Source organism: Lithobates pipiens, unplaced genomic scaffold (assembly GCF_037356315.1).
Source record: "Lithobates pipiens isolate NorthernLeopardFrog02 unplaced genomic scaffold, aLitPip1_a1.2 Scaffold_13, whole genome shotgun sequence".
Taxonomy (NCBI): Eukaryota; Metazoa; Chordata; class Amphibia; order Anura; family Ranidae; genus Lithobates; species Lithobates pipiens.
The window spans coordinates 525323538-525345789 of NW_027507718.1; the positions used below are offsets into that span (position 1 = coordinate 525323538).

General features: G+C 44.9%; 1 protein-coding gene across 1 annotated transcript in view; it reads left to right on the forward strand.

The window, feature by feature from the left end:
* FBXO41 (F-box protein 41) overlaps positions 1-22252 on the forward strand; it is a 140359-nt gene that overhangs the window by 61768 nt on the left and 56339 nt on the right. Inside the window, exon 3 of the mRNA XM_077478121.1 lies at positions 20966-21191. Within this exon, the coding sequence (XP_077334247.1) occupies positions 20966-21191 (226 nt within the window). The remainder of the gene's footprint in view (positions 1-20965; positions 21192-22252) is intronic.

The window sequence follows — 22252 nt, forward strand, 5'->3', positions numbered from 1 at the left end:
AGGTTTCAGACAGGCTGTTGTCCAGCATCTCGAGTGGCTCACCAATGAGAGCTATTGCTGGACTCAGCAGAGGTTGTGAGTTCAGATCCTGGTCCTGATAGAGAGAAGGTGTGCTCAAACTGGCACTGCCCTTCTTAAGCTTTCTGTAATTCCCTGTTTGTTCTGGGCCTCAGGGGCATCCAATAATCCAATGCTTGAACATCCTGCTTCATCCATTCCTAAAAGCTCTCTTCCCCTGTAGTCATGGGAATTCCCAAGGAAGTTCCCAACTTCTGCAGTCTCCCAAGGTGGCAATGAATTTTGGCCTTGCCATGGGTGCTGGCACAGAAGTTCCCTGTGTTGAAGATGGTGGACTTGAACTCTCTGAGTTGCTTGTTGGCTGTCCCAGTTGGATCCACTGGGCTTTGAAATCTGTGCCCTCAAAATACTCTGCAATGCCTCTCTCAAACGCTAGGAGTGCGTAGGGGTGAAAAGTGACTGAGGCGATCACTTGGTGATCCATCACTAGCTGCTTTGCAAATCCGATTCTTGGTCCATCTGTCACCTGAGATGTCTATCATCTCATTTAACTCAGATTTTCTGATCTGATCTGCACACTACCCCGCAAAGCTGACTGGGTCTATCTATCAGGAATCAACAGCAGATCTGGCCAGATCTGCATGGGCTACACTTGAAGTGATACTAAAGTCTTGTTTTTTATAAAATAACAAACATGGTACTTACCTGCTCTGTGAAATGGTTTTGCACAGAGCAGCCCAGGTCCTCCTCTTCTTGGGTCCCTATTCGGTGCTCCTGAACCCTCCCTCCCTCCTGTTGAGTTCCCCCCCACAGCAACCAGCTTGCTCTGGGGGCACCAAGCCGAGCTGCAGCTCCCTGTGTCCATTCAGACACGGAGCTGTAGCCCGGCCCCCTCTCTCTCCTCATTGGCTCACTGACTTTGATTGACAACAGTAATACCAATACCTAAGTACTAAGCACAGACCCTAGCCAACCACTGGCCAGTGGAACTCTAATGCCGCATACACACGATCGGGCATTCCCACAACAAAACCGTGGATTTTTTTCCGAAGGATATTGGCACAAACTTGTCTTGCATACACACGGTCACACAAACGTTGGCCAAAAATTCGGAGCATGAGAACGCGGTAACGTACAAGACGTACGACGAGTCAAGAAAAGGGAAGTTCAATAGCCAGTGCAGCTCCTTCCTCTTGATTCAGAGCATGCGTGAACTTTTGTGCGACGGACTTGTGTACACACGATTGGACTTTTCGACAACAAGTTTTGTTGTCAGAAAATTTGAGAACCTGCTCTCAAACATTTGTTGGCGGAAATTCCGATTCGTCGTGTATACTCGGCATAGGTCTTTCACTATCTTACAACGTATCAAGACCTGGGGTGAAAATATGATTGGTCAGTAGCACTCCAATGCATGTGTGTGCCATATTAACCACTTCCCGACCAGCGCACGACGATGTACGTCGACAGAATGGCACGGGCAGGCATATTGGCGTATAGGTACGTCCAATATTCGATGCTGCCCTGCCATCGGGAGCACGCCGGCGGTGGCGCGCTCCCACGCTGGTCGGGACCCCCGTGAGTATGGTCGCGGGACCCGCGGACTCGATCGCCGCGGGCATCCCCGCGATCGTCTCACGGAGCGGCCGAATGGAGGAAATGCTGTGTAAACAACATTTTTCCATTCTGCCTAGCAACTAGTGACGCTGATCTCTGCTCCATGTGATTGGAGCAGAGATCAGTGTACACTAAATGAAAGCCCAACCCCCCCACAGTTAGTAACACACCCCTAGGAACACTTAACCCCTACACTGCCACCCACTGGTTAACCCTTTCACTGCCAGTGTCATTTACACAGGAATCACTGCATTTATATAGCAGTGATTACTATATAAATGACAATGGTCCCAAAAATGTGTCAAAAATGTCCGATGGGTCCCCCACAATGTCGCAGTCACAATAAAAATCGCAGATCGCCGCCATTACTAGTAAAAAAAAAAATAATAAAAAATTATTAATAAAAATGCTATAAAACTATCCCTATTTTGTAAACGCTATAACTTTTGCGCAAACCAATCAATAATCGCTTATTGCGATTTTTTTTACCAAAAATATGTAGAAGAATACGTATCGGCCTAAACTGAGGGAAAAAAATGTTTTTTTTATATATTTTTGGGGGATATTTATTATAACAAAAAGTAAAAAATAATGCGTTTTTTTCAAAATTGTCGCTCTATTTTTGTTTATAGCGCAAAAAATAAAAACCGCAGGGGTGATCAAATACCGCCAAAAGAAAGCTCTATTTGTGGGAAAAAAAGGAAGTCAATTTTGTTTGGGAGCCACGTCGCACGACCGCGCAATTGTCAGTTAAAGCGACGCAGTGCCGAATCGCAAAAAGTGGTCTGGTCTTTGACCAGCAAATTGGTCCGGTCTGAAAGTGGTTAAGATAGAACTTTGTCCAAAAGGGGAAGTTCTGCTTTTCCTCCTCGCCAGTGTCTGTAGCGGCTGACATTAAAATTTTGATTTACAGGTTGAAGAACATTGGGATCATATCAGTCCCAAGAGAGCCACAATAAGCTCCAATACTCTGTATTGAACTGGTATATACTCTTTTTGTGACAGCTGCTGCCATCTAGTGCACATAATATGGTACTACTTCATTCTACAGCCTGTTCTGATCGAATTTGTCATTCAAATAAATATTATGTTCCCTTTTTATTTCATTCAAATCAAATTTCTCAAGTATATATCCAGGAATGTTGTCTATTTTATTTGAGTATTTATAAGTTTTAAAATAAATGTCAGGACAAGATAAAAAAAAAATCTATGCAATGTATGCACATTTCAACTTCAGCTCTGGAAGTTTTACCCCCTTCATGACCAGGCCATTTTTTGCTATTCATTGCGTTACTTTAACTGGCAATGACGCGGTCGTGTAACATTGCACCTAAACAAAGTTTATATAATTTTTCTTCCAACAATAGAGTTTTCTTTTAGTGGCATTTGATCACCACTTTTTTAATTATATAAACAAAAATAAGACTAATGCTGGCCGTACACGGTTCGAATTTCGAAAGAATTTTCTTTCGAAAATCGTATCTAAGAATTTTCGTATGAATTTCGCACCATTAGTGGGCTGCAGCAACAGCCGATTTTCATGCGGAAATCAAATTTGAGGAATCGCACATGTTGGAAATTTTTGAAAAAATGAACGATATTCTAATCAATGATGGGAGAATCGTGCGAGAAATGTAATAAGAAAAGAAAATTCTTTTCTGTAGCAACATGAGGTGAAATTGAAGGCTTGGTCGGCCGAATTTCGAAAATCAATTCTGGCACCATCTGATCACAAAAAAAACAAACTTTCTGATTTTGAAAAGAAAATTTGTTTGAAAATTCGACCGTGTATGGCCTGCATAAGGTGAGACAGGGATTACGGAGATGCACCTGGAACTGGGCATTCTGGATGTCAACTGGAACTGTTTGGAGCTGGGGATTCTGGAACCACCTTAAAGCGGGAGTCCGCCGGGACTCCGCGTTTTTTTTTTTTTTTTTAAAGTCAGCAGCTACAAATACTGCAGCTGCTGACTTTTAAAATAGTGACACTTACCTGTCCAGCGCGCCCGCGATGTCGGCACCTGAAGCCGATCTCTAGATCGACACTCGAGTGCTGCCGCCGCCATCTTGGGTATGGGAATCAGGAAATGGAGCCTTTCGGCTTCATTTCCCGGTTCCCTACTGCGCATGCGCGAGCCGCGCTGCGCAATGAGGTCGGTCCCCGCTGCCTCTGGGATCTGTGTGTTTCCCAGCAGGCAGCGAGGCACTTGCGGAAGGGGGCGGGCACTTGCGGAAAGGGGTGTAATGTACGCCCCTTTCCGCAGAGAGCTAGCCCGGAAGTGGGTGCAGTTACCTGGATTATCCAGGTAACTGCACCCCCCTCCCCCCTGAAAGGTGCCAATTGTGGCGCCGGAGGGGGGGAGGAATCCGATGAGCGGAAGGTCCATTTTAGGGTGGACCTCCACTTTAAGCACCTTCATCTAGTGGATTCTGGAACTACTTGTTGCCATTTGGAGTTGGGGATTCTGAAACCTCTAGAGATGGGGTTAATGGAGTTCAGAGAGCCTTCTGGGGTCAACTGGAGCTAGAATTTTATGACGCCCCTGGTGGTAAAATTACGGAAAAATTGGATTTAGGGTTTCTAGAACTGACTATAGCTGGCATTGTGGGGTTTCTTGAGTTCCAAGAGCTGGAATTATTAAGGCACCTAGAGCTGGGGTCTTCTCAACACCTACAGTTATGTTTTCAGGAGTCACCTGGCATTGGTTTCTCTGAAGCCCCTGTTGGTGAGGTTTTTGGAGAACATGAATCTTGGATTTCTAGACTGTTCTAGAGCTGGGGTTGCTGGATTTTATTGGGCCCTGAGAGCTTGAGGTTTTCAAGCACCCAGAGCTGGAGTCTTTGCAGCTTCCAAGAGCTGGGGTTTCTGGCATGACCTGGTGCTTGGATTTCTGAAGCCCCCAGTGGTGAGGTTACAGGAGAACCTGAATCTTGGGATTTTAGAAATCCACAGAGCTAAGATTGCTGGGGTTTCAGCTAGAGCTTTTAAAGCACCTAGAGCAGGAGCTTCTGAAACCTCCCAGAGATGAAATTCCTGAAGCTTATGGTGGTGGGGCTTCTAGAACCGCTTAGAACAAGGATGGCTAGATTCCTGGAGCCACCTGGAACTGAAGTTTCTGAAGGATCTAGAGCTTGGTTATTTTCAGCCTCCTATAGCGAGAGTTTGAAGCACCTAGAGCAGGAGCTTCTGAAACCTCCCAGAGATGAAATTCCTGAAGCTTATGGTGGTGGGGTTTCTAGAACCGCTTAGAACAAGGATGGCTAGATTCCTGGAGCCACCTGAAACTGAAGTTTCTGAAGGATCTAGAGCTTGGTTATTTTCAGCCTCCTATAGCGAGAGTTTGAAGCACCTAGAGCAGGAGCTTCTGAAACCTCCCAGAGATGAAATTCCTGAAGCTTATGGTGGTGGGGTTTCTAGAACCGCTTAGAACAAGGATGGCTAGATTCCTGGAGCCACCTGGAACTGAAGTTTCTGAAGGATCTAGAGCTTGGTTATTTTCAGCCTCCTATAGCGAGAGTTTGAAGCACCTAGAGCAGGAGCTTCTGAAACCTCCCAGAGATGAAATTCCTGAAGCTTATGGTGGTGGGGTTTCTAGAACCGCTTAGAACAAGGATGGCTAGATTCCTGGAGCCACCTGGAACTGAAGTTTCTGAAGGATCTAGAGCTTGGTTATTTTCAGCCTCCTATAGCGAGAGTTTGAAGCACCTAGAGCAGGAGCTTCTGAAACCTCCCAGAGATGAAATTCCTGAAGCTTATGGTGGTGGGGTTTCTAGAACCGCTTAGAACAAGGATGGCTAGATTCCTGGAGCCACCTGGAACTGAAGTTTCTGAAGGATCTAGAGCTTGGTTATTTTCAGCCTCCTATAGCGAGAGTTTGAAGCACCTAGAGCAGGAGCTTCTGAAACCTCCCAGAGATGAAATTCCTGAAGCTTATGGTGGTGGGGTTTCTAGAACCGCTTAGACCAAGGATGGCTAGGGTTTCAGGAGCCACCTGGGACTGAAGTTTCTGAAGCTGGGTTAATTTCAGCCTAGGTTATCAAGACTCACATGGCACTGGAGTTTCTGCAGCCAGTGGTGAGATTACTGGAGAACCTGGATCTTTGGTTTCTGGAATTTCCTAGAGCTGGGATTACTATATTTTTTTAAATCCCGGGTTTCTGGAATGACCTGGTGCTGGGGTTTCTGAACGCCCTAGTGGTGGGGTTAGAGGGGAACCTGGATCTTTTAGAAATGCCTAATATTGCTGATGTTAATGGAGCCAAGATTGCTGAGGTTTATGGAGCCACCCAAACTAGAGCTTTAGAAGCACCTAGAACAGAGTTTTATTGTGAAACCTTCCAGAGTTAGGGTTTCTGAAGCTTAAGGTGGTGGGGTTTCTAGAACCTCTTAGAACTGGGATGGTTAGGGGTTTCTGTAGAGAGCTACAGTAGAATACGGGTCTCTGTTGTCACCTAGAGCTGGGTTTCCTGGTCCCCTTTTAAGCTGGAGTTTCTAGAGCCCGATTGAGATCGTTTCTTTGCAGAAGCCACTTGGGAAATCTAACTGGCAGATATGGAGCACAGCCATTTTGGCTAACATGTAGTAGTGGAATATAACAAGGGTACAATGGGTGTCTGCCCAGAGATCCACACAACAGGGGGAGCCCATGGGAACGGTGTGAGGTGGGTAATTGATGAAAGCAGCCCAAGGCCTGTAGCACAATAAATTCTTTCCTGTCCATACATGCTTATTAGAAGTTATTACTGCTCAGCTAGAGTTCTCCTTTAAAGAGATAGGGAAGGTGACTGAGGAATCTATTACTCATTACGTCTGAATAAAATATCACTAAGAAACCTAGGTGGCAGAGTGTTCCTGTAGTGTGTGTTGTGAGCGCGTGCTTCACGGGTTTAAAAATACACAACTGTTGCTGCCATTTTATACCGGAGGAGCATTAACCCTGTAATGCGATTCCTGGAGATGAATATGACTGGCTTAGCATCCTCTGTACAGCACTACAAAGCATGTTGGAGCTACACAATTCTATAATAATAATGATGGGGACATTAGAGTGTAAATTTTTGTTTATTAAAAAAATCATACAAACATGCAGCTTATAAGAGCCCGTTCACAAAGAGGCAACTATAATATAAGATCCGACTTCAGGTCGTCCCAAATCACGCTGTTGAGAAAATCAATGTTAGTTAATGGAGCCGTCTTAATGTACACTACAGCAGTCGCTCCGACTTCAAAAAAGGTTCCTGTGCTACTTCAATCCTACTTCTAGGCGACTTGTACCCATTGATTTCAATGGAAGTCGCCTCCAAGTCGGATCTCCATCTACAGTGGTGTGAAAAAGTGTGTGTCCCCTTCCTCATTTCCTGTTCCTTTGCATGTTTGTCACACTTAAGTGTTTCGGAACATCAAACCAATTTAAACAATAGTCAAGGACAACACAAGTAAACACAAAATGCAATTTGTAAATGAAGGTGTTTATTATTAAAGGTGAAAAAAAATCCAAACCATCATGGCCCTGTGTGAAAAAGTGATTGCCCCCCTTGTTAAAACATACTATAACTGTGAATATTGTATCCAAAAGTAGGAAAAAAGGGGAGCAGGGGATTTTTATACGGTACACTTTATAAAGAAACAGAGATTTCTTATAAAAGAATTCATAGCTTTAATATTTAGAAATATATTAAAAATATTTTGTAAAGACAAAAATAGAAAATACACTATTTATACAAAACAGTACATGACATAAGGCATAGGGGATCCTGAAAATGTTAGTTGCTGAGAATGATCATATTTCCTCCCGACATGTTTCGCGTTTTTGCTTCTTCAGGGGAGTATGCAACTAACATGAACATAAACACAAAGAAATAGTTTAAGAATACAGAATGTACATCTATGCCGTACAATTAAGTACACATACAATTCAGGACATTAAATATGAAATTGGTCTCAATGTGCTTAGTCCGAGGAGGTACAATGCTTACCCAGGTATAGTCATTCTCAACATCGCAACACACAAGCCAATAGATGGTGGAATAGGTGGCAGAAATTATGGGACAGGATCAAGTGCTAAAAACAACCCAGCCCCATGCAGGGCATAGATGGAGGTAGACAAGCGCTAAAAAAATCAAAAACAAAATCCAGAGATAAGTGCTGAATTTACAAATCCAGCACAGGCATTGAAAAGTGTTACTTTGTAACAGAAAGGGTAAACGATAACATTCCCTCAATTATAAGAGGGAATTGGGGCTGAAGAGCATGCCTCCATATTAAGACAAGAAATACTGATTATCAGAGGAGTGAAACAATTGATTGTAATTATAATAAGGGTTACACCTAATTAGTATATAGGTCATAAAAGGTAACTGTTTGGGATATATAGCTTGTATGCTGTTATAAATAATAAAGAGGAATAAAAATTGTTTTTACCTGCAGTTATAGTCAAAGATGAAAAAATGAGTTCCATATGATAATATTGATGCAGTACAGGTGCAACAGGTCACAATGAAAAAATCAATCGATTCATTGTAGTGTTTTGTAAGTTACAGAGTGCAGCACTATGCTGCCACTCTAAGCTTGCTGAACCTACAAGCAGATAAGGGAAAGGATGAAATAGATATAGGTATGTATGAGTAGGAAAAGATATTACAGCAGTATAGAGTTCAACTGAAAAATATATTTACCAAACAGAAAGGGTCAGCGTGGCGGCAGTGTCTGTGCTGAACCTGCACTACAGGTGGAATAACAGCGCTGCCTTTTAAATCCCCCATCCATCGAGCCGGCGTCTGACGTCACCGGCTCGATGCGGACAGCCATAGGTGGAAGCAGTGAGCATGTGCAAAGCCTTTCGAATCGGCATTTAAACTACCAACCCCATAATGCCTCAGTGCTGACACGAGGTTTGTTTGGATAAATGCTGATGGAGATGGGGCTGCGCTGGCTCTCCGCCCTTAAAGGGGCGGGAAGACAAAGGCCAGCATAAGGGGCAGATAAAGCGACGATTGTCATGGCTTCTAACCCAAAAGCGGATTACATGTCCCCGTCCACCTCAAATCGGGAGCCACCTGGGGAAATAACCCAGCGGCGCCCTTGGGTGTCCATATGCCCTTACATACTTGGAGCCAGAGGAGAAAAAAACAAAGGATCCAGTCCCAAACCACAGGATAGTAAGGCTTAGGAATGCGGTGTAGGGAAGAAGGGAGAGAGCAAAGCTCCTCAATGTGGATGGGACTCATAGAGAGCAACAGAGATCCCTAAGTGTGCAGACCATGAAACCCATCTTGGGCCAAGCACAGCGAGACATCAAGAAGCATATAGTGCATGTAAAACAATAATAGTACTTAGAAATGACATTTGTTGATATAAAGAAGTATTTTTAAATATGACATAGACATGGCAATAAAGAAAATAAAAATAAAAATTGAACAAATAATAATTAACATAAAATAAATTGGGAAGGGGGTAAGGGAAGGGGACAGAAAAGGGGAAGGGGGGGGGGAAAGGATGAACAGAAAGGGAAAAAGGGATGTCACTTCTCTCTCTCCATGCCAGGTTCCACGGGGGCTCACAGCTGAGGCGGGAGGGTCCATGAAACAGACAAGCAAAAATTAGCTATAAAAAGGATCTGTAGCTTATATTTTCATTGAAACCAGGATATTTTGTGGCTTTTAGGGTAAAGATCCACTTGGCTTCAGTTTGTAAAAGAAGCTTATCCACTGAGCCACCTCTTGAGTTTAGAGGTATATGGGCCAGGGCTGAGAATCGAATCCAGTTGGGGTCAAAGGCATGATGCATTTTTTAGCACTTGATCCTGTCCCATAATTTCTGCCACCTATTCCACCATCTATTGGCTTGTGTGTTGCGATGTTGGGAATGACCATACCTGGGTAAGCATTGTACCTCCTCGGACTAAGCACATTGAGACCAATTTCATATTTAATGTCCTGAATTGTATGTGTACTTAATTGTACGGCATAGATGTACATTCTGTATTCTTAAACTATTTCTTTGTGTTTATGTTCATGTTAGTTGCATACTCCCCTGAAGAAGCAAAAACGCGAAACATGTCGGGAGGAAATATGATCATTCTCAGCAACTAACATTTTCAGGATCCCCTATGCCTTATGTCATGTACTGTTTTGTATAAATAGTGTATTTTCTATTTTTGTCTTTACAAAATATTTTTAATATATTTCTAAATATTAAAGCTATGAATTCTTTTATAAGAAATCTCTGTTTCTTTATAAAGTGTACCGTATAAAAATCCCCTGCTCCCCTTTTTTCCTACTTTTGGATACAATATTTGCAGAATTATTAGGGGATGAGGTACCTATAAGAGTAATGTGTTTCTGGGATAGTGTGGACCAATTTATTTCTATACTATAACTGTGGTTGTCCACACCTGAGTTCAATTTCTCTAGCCACACCCAGGCCTGATTATTGCCACACCTGTTCACAATCAAGGCATCACTTAAATAGGAGCTGCTTGACACAGTAAGGTCCACCAGAAGATCCTTAAAAGCTACACATCATGCCGAGACCCAAAGAAATTCAGGAACAATTGAGAAAGAAAGTAATTGAGATCTATCAGTCTGGAAAGGGTTATAAAGCCATTTCCAAAGCTTTGGGAATCCAGCGAACCACAGTGAGAGCCATTATCCACAAATGGCGAAGACATGGAACAGCGGTGAACCTTCCCAGGAGTGGCCGGCCGCCCAAAATTACCCCAAGAGCGCAGCGACGACTCATCCAAGAGGTCACAAAAGACCCCACAACAACGTCCAAGGAACTGCAGGCCTCACTTGCCTCAGTTAAGGTCAGCGTTCATGCCTCCACCATCAGGAAAAGACTGGGCAAAAATGGCCTGCATGGCAGAGTTCCAAGGAGAAAATCACTGCTGAGCAAAAAGAACATCAAAGCTCGTCTCAATTTCTCCACAACACATCTTGATGATCCCCAAGACTTTTGGGACAACATTCTGTGGACCGATGAGACAAAAGTGGAACTCTTTGGAAGGTGTGTGTCCAAGTATATCTGGCGTAGAAGGAACACTGCATTTCATAAAAAGAACATTATACCAACAGTAAAATATGGTGGTGGTAGTGTGATGGTCTGGGGCTGTTTTGCTGCTTCAGGACCTGGAAGACTTGCCGTGATAAAAGGAACTATGAATTCTGCTGTCTACCAAGAGATCCTGAAGGAGAATGTCCGACCATCTGTTCGTGTACTCAAGCTGAAACGAACTTGGGTTCTGCAGCAGGACAATGATCCTAAACACACCAGCAAGTCCATCACCGAATGGCTGAAGAAAAACAAAATGAAGACTTTGGAGTGGCCTAGCCAAAGTCCTGACCTGAATCCTATTGAGATGTTGTGGTATGACCTTAAAAAGGCCGTTCATGCTCGAAAACCCTCTAATGTAACTGAATTAGGACAATTCTGCAAAGATGAGTGGGCCAAAATTCCTCCAGGACGCTGTAAAAGCCTGATTGCACGTTATCGCAAACGCTTGGTTGCAGTTGTTGCTGCTAAGGTTGGCCCAACCAGTTATTAGGTTTAGGGGGCAATCACTTTTTCACACAGGGCCATGATGGTTTGGATTTTTTTTCACCTTTAATAATAAACACCTTCATTTACAAATTGCATTTTGTGTTTACTTGTGTTGTCCTTGACTATTGTTTAAATTGGTTTGATGTTCCGAAACACTTAAGTGTGACAAACATGCAAAGGAACAGGAAATGAGGAAGGGGGCAAACACTTTTTCACACCACTGTATATTAAAGCGACAATGTCGCCTCTCACAGAATAATCAGCTCTCGAGGGGCAACTCTGCGCCAAATTTTAATAAAAAAAAACACATGGGCTCCCCTTCCAGGAGCATACCAGGCCCTTAAGTCTGGTATGGATTTTAAGGGGTCCCCCCAAATCCATACCAGACCCTTATCCAAGCACGCAGCCCCGGCCGGTCAGGAAAGGGAGTGGGGACGAGCGAGCACCCTCCTGAACCGTACCAGGCCGTATGGCCTCAACATGGGGGGTGGGTGCTTTTGGGAAGGGGGTGCGCCCTGCGGGCCCCACCCCAAAACACCTTGTCCCCATGTTGATGAGGCCAAGGGTCTCTTCCTGACAACCCTGGCCGTTGGTTGTCGGGGTCTGCGGACGTGGGGCTTATCGGAATCCGGGAGCCCCCTTTAATAAGGGGGCCACCAGATCCCGGCCCCCCACCCTATGTGAATGAGTACGGGGTACATCGTACCCCTACCCATTCACCTGGGGAAAAAAAGTGTCAATAAAAAAAAAAGCACACCATAGGTTTTTAAAGTAATTTATTAATCAGCTCTGGGGGTCTTTTTCCGACTTCTCCGCTCTGTTCGGCCTCTTCTGTCGGTGTCCGACCTCTTCTCCCGCTCTCCGGCGTCGTCCCCCGGTCTCCGGTTCTTCTGCTGGCTCCTCTGCTATCTTCTTCCAGCTCTTTTACTAGTGGAGGAGCCCAGTCTTTTCCGTCCTTCTTCTCCCCTCTTCTCTCTTCTTTCTTCTTTCTTCTTCCGATGTTGACACAACACTCTCTTCCACTGTAATGGCTTGTGCGACGTGCGCGGCGACTTATTTAGGAATGGGGCGTGGTCACCGGGTGATGTCACGTGGTGATTCCGCCCCTTATGACGTCACAGTCCCAGCATGCCCCGGGACTTGACGTTATAAGGGGTGGGGTCACCGTGTGACATCACCCGGGTTGCACGCCCCATACCTATATAAGTCGCCGCGCACGTGGCACAAGCCATTACAGTGGAAGAGAGCGTCGTGTCAACAGAGAACAGAGAAGAGGGAAGAAGGATGGAGGAGACTGGGCTCCTCCTCTAGTAAAAGAGCTGGAAGAAGATAGCGGAGGAGCCAGGAGAAGAACCGGAGTGCGGGAGACGACGCCGGAGAGTGGGAGAAGAGGCCAGACACTGGGAGAAGAGGCTGAACAGAGCAGTGAAGTTGGAAGAAGACCCCCGAAGTCAGAAGAAGACACCCAAAGCTGATTAATAAATTACTTTAAAAACCTGTGTTGTGTTTTTTTTTTATTGACACTTTTTTTCCCCAGGTGAATGAGTAGGGGTAAGATGTACCCCATACTCATTCACATAGGATGGGGAGCCGGGATATGGGGCCGCCTTATTGAAGGGGGCTCCCGGATTCTTATAAGACCCCGCCCGCAGACCCCGACAACCAACGGCCAGGGTTGCAGGGAAGGGGCCTTTGTCCTCATAAACATGGGGACAAGGTGCTTTGGGGTGGGGAGCCGCAGGGCACTCCCCTTCCCCAAAGCACAGACCCCCCAAGTTGAGGGCATGCAGCCTGGTACGGTTCAGGAGGGGAGGGGGCTCTCGCTCGTCCCCAACCCCTTTCATGACCAGTCGGGCTGCGTGCTCAGATAAGGGTCTGGTATGGATTTTGGAGGGACCACCACGTCGTTTTTTTTCGGCGTAGGGGGGGGGTTCCCCTTAAAATCCATACCAGACCTAAGGGCCTGGTATGCTCCTGGAGGGGGAACCCATGACCGTTTTTTATTTAAAATTTGGCATGGAGTTCCCCCTCGAGTGCTGATTATTCTCTGATTGGCTACGGCCAAAGTCGCCTGGCCTGGGGCGACTTAAAGTCGCGTTGTAAGTCGCCCCAAGTCGGTTTAAAGTCGGTCCAAGTCTCGCTGTTATTCATACTCAAGTCATGTCCAAGTTGCCTCCAACAGTCGCGCTGGAAGTCGTGTTGCCCCTGTGTGAACGGACTCTTAAAAAAAACATATTTACATAAAAAAATAAACAACTAAACAAAAACAAGTGTGCTTAAATCAGCAAATAAAGAAAAACGTTTCCTGACAAGATAACATAGAAAGAAACATCTTAACTGATTGCCGACCGGCTCATGCCGATATACGTCAGCAGAAGGGCACGTACAGGCATATTAACGTACCTGTACTTTGCCCTGTAAGAAGCAGCCTGCGGGCGCGTGAGCTCCGTGAGTGTGATCACGGGTCCCGCAGACTCGACGTCCGTGGGGATACCCGCGATTCTCTCACGGAGAGGAAGAACAGGGAAATGCTGATGCAGATAACGCAGTGAAATCACCACGCCGCTTGTTGAGGAGGACAGCCTCCGTTCGCATATGCCGGCCGGCATTTCTGTTTACATGCATTCTGCTTTTATGAAAATTGTAAGTGCAACTTTTAAATAAATTTAATTATTACTTTTTAAAATACTACACTATGGCAGTCATTCTCTTTCCTTTGAGTATTATGTGAAAACATACGGACACCCGGACGGATTTAGCGTGCAATTACACCTGGTGTGGACATCTGCAAGCATAAATGCCCTAGGCTGGCTTTAGCCAACTGCCTTTCTTGCTTGCCATCCGGTAAGCATAACTTACACCTACTGGAGTTTATGCATGCGCACTGTGGTATCAAAAATTAGTGGTTTCAACAACCCTTTCTTTCCCTGCGATTATTTGAGCAATGTCGTTTTTGGGACTTTATGAGATTATGGACTTTAATACGTTATTTAGATAAGCGCAGCCTGTTGGATTCTGATGTAAATAGGCATCTCCCCGTTCTGCCTAGTGACAATGTCACTGATCTCTGCTCCCTGTAATCGGGAGCGGTGATCAGTGTCATGTCACACATAGCCCCCCACAATTAGAATCACTGCCTAGGACACACTTAACCCCTACAGTGCCACCTAGTGGTTATCCCCTTCACTACCAATCACATTTACACAGTAATCAATGCAGTTTTAAATGCACTGATCAGTGCATTAATGTGAATGGTCCCAAAATAGCGTCAAAAGTGTCCGATCTGTCCACCATAATGTTGCAGTCATGATAAAAATTGCTGATCGTCGCCATTACTAGTTAAAAATCAAAAATGTCTAATAAAAATGCCATAAAACTATCCCCTATTTTGTATACGCTAAAACTTTTGTGCAAGCCAATCAATAAACGCTTATTGCGATTTTTTTTTTACCAAAAATATGTAGAAGAATACATATCAGCCTAAATTGAGGAAATTATCCATGGGTTAAAAAATTGCGCTCTCGATTCATCATTTCCACCATTCAATGTAAACAGTGCAGAGCCTTCTCTGGTCACAAGTGACAGCTACCACTATCACAACATTGTTCAGTGCTGAGATAAAATGAAACATTGTATAATTTTGTCCTTTTAGAACAAAGGGGTGAACTTTTGGTCTGTAAATGAGGTCAGTTTAACCCCTTCATAGTACATAGTTACATAGTAGGCGAGGCTGAAAAAAGACACAAGTCGATCAAGTCCTACCTATGTGTGTGATTTTATGTCAGTATTACATTGTATATCCCTGTATGTTGCGGTCGTTCAGGTGCTTATCTAATCGTTTTTTTAAATTATCGATGCCCCCCGCTGAGACCACCACCTGTGGAAGAGAATTCCACATCCTTGCCACTCTTACAGTAAAGAACCCTCTACGCAGTTTAAGGAAAAAAAAGTTTTTCTTCTCATTTTGCTGAATGGCTATGTGTCTTTTTAAATTCCCTTTCCCTGAAAAGTTTTCTTCCTATTGTGGGGTCACCAGTACGGTATTTGTATATTGAAATCATATCCCCTCTCAAGCATCTCTTCTCCAGAGAGAATAAGTTCAGTGCTCACAACCTTTCCTCATAACTAATATCCTCCAGTCCCTTTATTAGTTTTGTTGCCCTTCTCTGGACCCTCTCCAGTTCCAGTACATCCTTCCTGAGGACTGGTGCCCAGAACTGGACAGTATACTCCAGGTGCGGCCGGACCAGAGTCTTGTGGAGTGGGAGAATTATCGTTTTATCTCTGGAGTTGATCCCTTTTTAATATATGCCAATATTCTGTTTGCTTTGTTAGCAGCAGCTTGGCATTGCATGCCATTGCTGAGCCTATCATCTACTAAGACCCCCAGGTCCTTTTCCATCGTAGATTCCCCCAGATGTTCTCCCCCCAGTCTATAGATTGCATTCATATTTTTGCCACCCAAATACATTATTTTACATTTTTCTACATTAAACCTCATTTGCCATGTAGTTGCCCACCCCATTCATTTGTTCAGATCTTCTTACAAGGTTTCCACATGCTGCAGAGAAGTTATTGCCCAGCTTAGCTTAGTATCATCCACAAATACTGAGATTGAGCTGTTTATCCCATCCCCATCCTCCAGGTCGTTTATGAATAAATTAAATATGATTGGTTCCAGCACAGAACCCTAGGGGACCCCACTTTCCACCCCAGACCGTTCCGAGCACTCCCCATTTATCACTACCTTCTGAGCTTGCCCCTGTAGCCAGTTCTCAATCCTTTAACTCACCATATGGTCCATACCTACAGACCTTACTTTGTACAGTAGATGTTTATGGGGAACTTTATCAAACGCCTTTGCAAAATCCAGGTACACCGCATCTACGAACCTTCCCTTATCTAGATGGCAGCTCATCTCCTCATAGAAGGTTAATAAATTGATTTGACAAGAACAATTCTTCATGAATCCATGCTGGTTACTGCTAATGATACTGTTGTCATTACTAAAATCTTGTATATAGTCCCTTATCATCCCCTCCAAGAGCTTGCATTCTATTGATGTTAGGCTAACTGGTCTGTAATTCCCAGGGATGTATCTTGGCCCTTTTTTAAATATTGGTGCTGTATTGAATTTTCCCCAATCAGCTGGTACCATTCCAGTCAGTAGACTGTCTGTAGGAATTAGGAAAAATGGTCTGGCAATTACTTGACTGAGTTCCTTAAAGACCCTCGGGTGCAAGCCGTCTGGTCCTGGTGATTTATTAATGTTAAGTTTTTCAAGTCTATTTCTAATTCCGTCTTCTGTAAGCCATGAGGGTGCATCCAGTGATGTTTCATGAGGCTAAACATTGCAGTTTTGGTTACTGAAGCCCCCCGATTCCCTTGTGAAGACTGAGGAGAAGAATAAATTCAATACCCTCGCCATCTCTCCATCCTTAGTAGCCAGGTTTTCTTCATCATTCTTTATGGGACCAATATGAACTGACCTCCCTTTCTTACTATTTATGTACTTAAAGAATTTATTGAGATTTATTTTACTCTCCTCCGCTATGTGCCTTTCGTGTTCTATCTTAGCCGCCCTGATTTCACCCTTATATTTTTTGTTGCATTCTTTGTAATGTTGGAATGCTGCTGATGATCCCTCAGCCTTGTATTTTTTGAAGGCTTTCTTCTTTGGTTTTTTTATGCATTTTTACTTTGGAGTTAAGCCACTCAGGACATTTATTAGCTCTTTTAAATCTATTCCCAATGGGATGCAGTGGCTAACACCCTTATTTAATATGTCCTTAAAGCACACCAATTTTTCCTCTGTGTTCTTTGTTCCTAGGATTTTATCCCATTTATCATCTTCTAGCAAGGCTTGTAGTTTAGGGAAGTTGGCTCTTTTGAAATTCAGTGTCTTTGTATTTCCCTATTTGTGTGATTTATAATTAAAACTAATTGACGTTTGACCTCAGTTTCCTAAATTGCCCCGTTTTCCACATCAGTGATCAGGTCTGTATTGTTGGTAATCAGTAGGTCTAGTAACGCTTTGTTTCTAGTTGATGTGTTTACCTTCTGACCCATGAAATTGTCCTGCAAGACATTTAGGAACTGGTGAGTCTTAGCCCTTGTACACGCGGTCGGAGAATCCATCGGAATGTGTCCTATCGGACCATTTTATCGGATAATCCGACTGTGTGTGGTCTGCATCGGTCTGTTTCCGTCGGAATATCCGTCGGACCAAATTTTCCAACTTGCTGGAAATATTTTCCGACAAACTGGTCCGATCTGACTTCGTCCGATCATGTGTAGAGAATTCCGATCGGACAAAGTGGCACGCATGCTCAGATCAAATTCCTACACCAAAGCTATTGGCTACTAGCCTGAATGTAGTCCCGTCATAACGAAATAACATCATCACGTTCTGAACGATTGGATTTTCTGACAACTTCGTCCGACCGTGTGTATGCAGCAGTTTCGGACAAGATCCGTCGGAACAAAATCCGACGGACAGAATCCGTCGGATTTGGTTGTCGGAATCTCCGACCGTGTGTACAAGGGCTTAGACGAATGCGCGGTTCCTTCCACCAAGTCTGTGTCTGGATAATTAAAATCCCCCATTATGATGACACTTCCCATCCTTGTCGCTAATCCAGATTGTGATAGGCAGTCTACTCCCAGTATTACTTTCCCCTTAGTTTCCTCCCCTTGTAGATCTACCCATAAGAATTCCACCTCCTCCCTTGCTCCCTTAGTGATGTCATCTCTCACATTCACTTGTATATCATTCTTGATATACAGGCATACCCCTCCCCCCTTTTTCCCCCCTCTATCCCTGCAATATAAGGAATACCCTTGAATGATTGCCAGACAATCATGAAAGCTGTTGAACCAAGTCTCTGGAATTTCTACAAAATCGAAATCCTCCTCATACAACAGTGTCTCTAGTTCTCCCACAATTGGCACCTTTCAGGGGGGAGGGGGGTGCAGGTATCTGTACAGTACAGGTATCTGCACCCACTTCCAGCGTAGATTCTGCAGAAGGTACGCCCCTTTCCGCAGAATCTACGCCCCTTTCTGAAAGTCCCCCGCTGCCTGCTGGGAAACACACGGATCCCAGAGACAGCGGGGACCATCCTTATTGTGCAGCGCGACTCGCGCATGCGCAGTAGGGAACCGGGAAATGAAGCCGAAAGGCTCCACTTCCTGATTCCCATACCCAAGATGGCGGCGGCAGCACCCGAGAGACGATCGAGAGATCGGCTTCGGGTGCCGACATTGCGGGCGCGCTGGGCGGGTAAGTGTCACTATTTTAAAAGTCAGTAGCTGCAGTATTTGTAGCTGCTGGCTTTAAAAAAAAAAAAAACGGCGGACTCCCGCTTTAAGGACACTCCATCTTCCTCTGACTTTGTCATGCCAATGTGCACCATGACAGCCGAGTCTTCCCTGCCCCTCCCAGTAATCTGTCCATCAGATCCGTGATGTGCTGAACCCAATCGCCCCGGTAGACAACATACAGTTCGGCACTTCAGGTCCTTGTTATAGATTGCCCTCTCTGTCCTTCTAAGAATTACGTCCCCTACCACCAGAATCTGTCTTACCTTTCCCTTGGCTCCCCCCCCCCCCCCTACTCTCACTGGAGGAGTTCTTCCCCTGGCAGCTAGCCTAAGCCTTTTTCTGATGCTTGTTGCTTAGAAGATAAAATCATTATTATTTGCTAGAAAATTACTTAGAAACATTCTTTATATTTTTTTAGCAGAGACCATAGAGAATTAAATGGCAGTCGTTGCCATATTTTATGTCACATTGTATTTGCGCAGAGGTCTTTCAAATGCAATTTTTTTGGAAAAAATACACTTCAATGAATTAAAAAAGCAAAACGGAAAAGTTAGCCCAATGTTTTTGTATAATGTGAAAGATGATGTTACGTCGAGAATCGTGATCGTTATTCTAAGCAAAAAACTTATGATTCTCATTTTATCCAGAATCGTGCAGCTCTACTGACCACCAATAAACTGTTTTACAGCAGGGGTTCCCCCTAAATATATAAATTATTTAAAGGGTTCCTCTGAGGTAAAAAGATTGAGAAAGGCTGATTTAAAGCGGGAGTCCGCCGGGACTCCGCGTTTTTTTTTTTTTTAAAAAGCCAGCAGCTACAAATACTGCAGCTGCTGACCTTTAAAATAGTGACACTTACCTGTCCAGCGCGCCCGTGATGTCGGCACCCGAAGCCGATCTCTAGATCGTCTCTCGGGTGCTGCCGCCGCCATCTTGGGTATGGGAATCAGGAAGTGGAGCCTTTCGGCTTCATTTCCCGGTTCCCTACTGCGCATGCGCGAGTCGCGCTGAGCAATAAGGATGGACCCGCTGCCTCTGGGATCTGTGTGTTTCCCAGCAGGCAGCGGGGTCTTTCAGAAAGGGGCGTAATCTACGCCCCTTCCCGCAGAGAGCTATCCCGGAAGTGGGTGCAGATACCTGTACTGTACAGGTATCTGCACCCCCCCTCCCCCCTGAAAGGTGCCAATTGTGGCGCCGGAAGGGGGGGAGGGTTCCGATGAGCGGAAGGTCCACTTTAGGGTGGACCTCCGCTTTAAAGGATGAATCCATCTGAAAGTTACATTTCAACTGATGAGTTGAGTCAGTGGTTTGGCTTCTGTGTTTTGTGGACTACAGCAATGAGATCTCTTGTCCATAGCTCCTGACACTGTTCTTATTAACATTTGGGTGCTTTCACAACTTCAGCTGCATTTTACATCCTATAATATGATTTAAAATCCAAAATACTTAGTGAAACCCCTTTATAATGGGCACAGAGGTGTACAGAGTCGGGAACTTAGTGCCGAGATGGTGGAAATCCCTCATAATGGGTACAGCAGGTGTACAGACTCGGGAACTTAGCGCAAAGGTGGTGGGAATCCCTCATAATGGGTATAGTAGGTGTACAGACCAAGGAACTTAGCCCTGGGATGGTGGGAATCCCTCATAATGGGCACAGCAGGTGTACAGACCCAGGAACTTGGCACAGGGATGGTGGGAATCCCTCATAATGGGCACAGCAGGTGTACAGACCCAGAAACTCAGCCCTGGGATGGTGGGAATCCCTCATAATGGGCACAGCAGGTGTACAGACCAAGAAACTTAGCACAGGGATGGTGGGAATCCCTCATAATGGGCACAGCAGGTGTACAGACCAAGGAACTTAGCACAGGGATGGTGGGAACCCTTTGTAATGATCACAGCAGAAGTGCAGAGCCAGAACTCAGTGCAGAGATTTCACCAATAGAATTCACAAGAGAAAAAAAAACATTGGATTGAAATTTCAGATTTGAGTGGACTGACCTTAAATCCCTAGAGCCTAACCTGTGGCCCTTTATATTGTGTGACCCTCAAGGTTCCTGTAGACAATAGTTTGTGTTTTCCTTACCTAGGTATTCTTTAGACTGAGTTCTGGTGGGTAAATGGTTTATTTCTTTCTCACTCTCTTACGTTTTGCTGTACTGTTCATCTATTTTGCCTTTTTATGTTTTTGTACTGAGGGAAATGCCATATCAGGGATCTCAAGCAGTCCCATCTAATGTGTCCCAGTCTCCAACAACTCCTGTAGCCTGTCTGCAGGCTCTGGTTAGCTTTTGTTGCATGTATGCATTCTCTGAGAGCTTTTTGGTAGCATTATATTTACCGAAAATTATGTGTGGCCTTTTGGTGGTGACAGGGTTCACACTTGAGGCGAGGAGAAAGTTACCAACCAATGCCCTAAATATTACCATCCTTACAGCTCCTCTCTTTTCTGGCCCTGTCATGCAGGGAGGTGGTAGAGATCGACCTGTTCCTGAAAGAGACGGCGAGCCGAGAAGCCAACGCCAAGGTGCGCCTGCAACAGTTCATCGAAGAGCTCCTGGACCGAGCAGACCGAGCCGAGAAGCAGCTGCAGATTATCAGTAGTTGCGGGTCGACTCCGAATGGCAGCTTGGGGAGGTGTAGCATCCCTGGATACAAAGCACAGGAGCCCCGCATCCAGGGACCCAGGCAGGTATGGCCATGTAGACGGACACACTGAGAGTCTACACCACGCTCTGTATTATTACTGAAAGTTGCTGCTGTATTACTAGTCTAACCTATTTCACTGCAAAAAGTTCTGCAAGTGCACAAATGTGTAAAGTGGTGGTTGGCAGAAAAAAAGTGCAAACTTTAAAGCTGAGCTCTAGGCAATGAGCTAAAAAAACTGTTATAATACATATAGGCATACCTTGGTACTTATAAAAATCTGATTTCCTGAGAATGAGGATGGAGTAGGGAGCAAGGCTGAGTACGCCAGTTGGAAGCAAGCATAGAGAGTACAGGGGAGTACAGCAGTACATAGAGAGTACAGGTGAGTACAGCAGTTGGAAGCAAGCATAGAGAGTACAGGAGAGTACAGCAGTACATAGAGAGTACAGGGGAGTACAGCAGTTGGAAGCAAGCATAGAGAGTACAGGTGAGTACAGCAGTACATAGAGAGTACAGGTAAATACAGCAGTTGAAAGCAAGCATAGAGAGTACAGGCGAGTACAGCAGTTGGACGGAAGCATAGAGAGTACAGGTGAATAGGGCAGTTGGAAGCAAGCATAGAGAGTACAGGTGAATAGGGCAGTTGGAAGCAAGCATAGAGAGTACAGGTGAATAGGGCAGTTGGAAGCAAGCATAGAGAGTACAGGTGAATAGGGCAGTTGGAAGCAAGCATAGAGAGTACAGGTGAGTACAGCAGTTGGACGCAAGCATAGAGAGTACAGGTGAATAGGGCAGTTGGAAGCAAGCATAGAGAGTACAGGTGAATAGGGCAGTTGGAAGCAAGCATAGAGAGTACAGGTGAGTACAGCAGTTGGAAGCAAGCATAGAGAGTACAGGCGAGTACAGCAGTTGGACGCAAGCATAGAGAGTACAGGTGAATAGGGCAGTTGGAAGCAAGCATAGAGAGTACAGGTGAATAGGGCAGTTGGAAGCAAGCATAGAGAGTACAGGTGAGTACAGCAGTTGGAAGCAAGCATAGAGAGTACAGGCGAGTACAGCAGTTGGACGCAAGCATAGAGAGTACAGGTGAATAGGGCAGTTGGA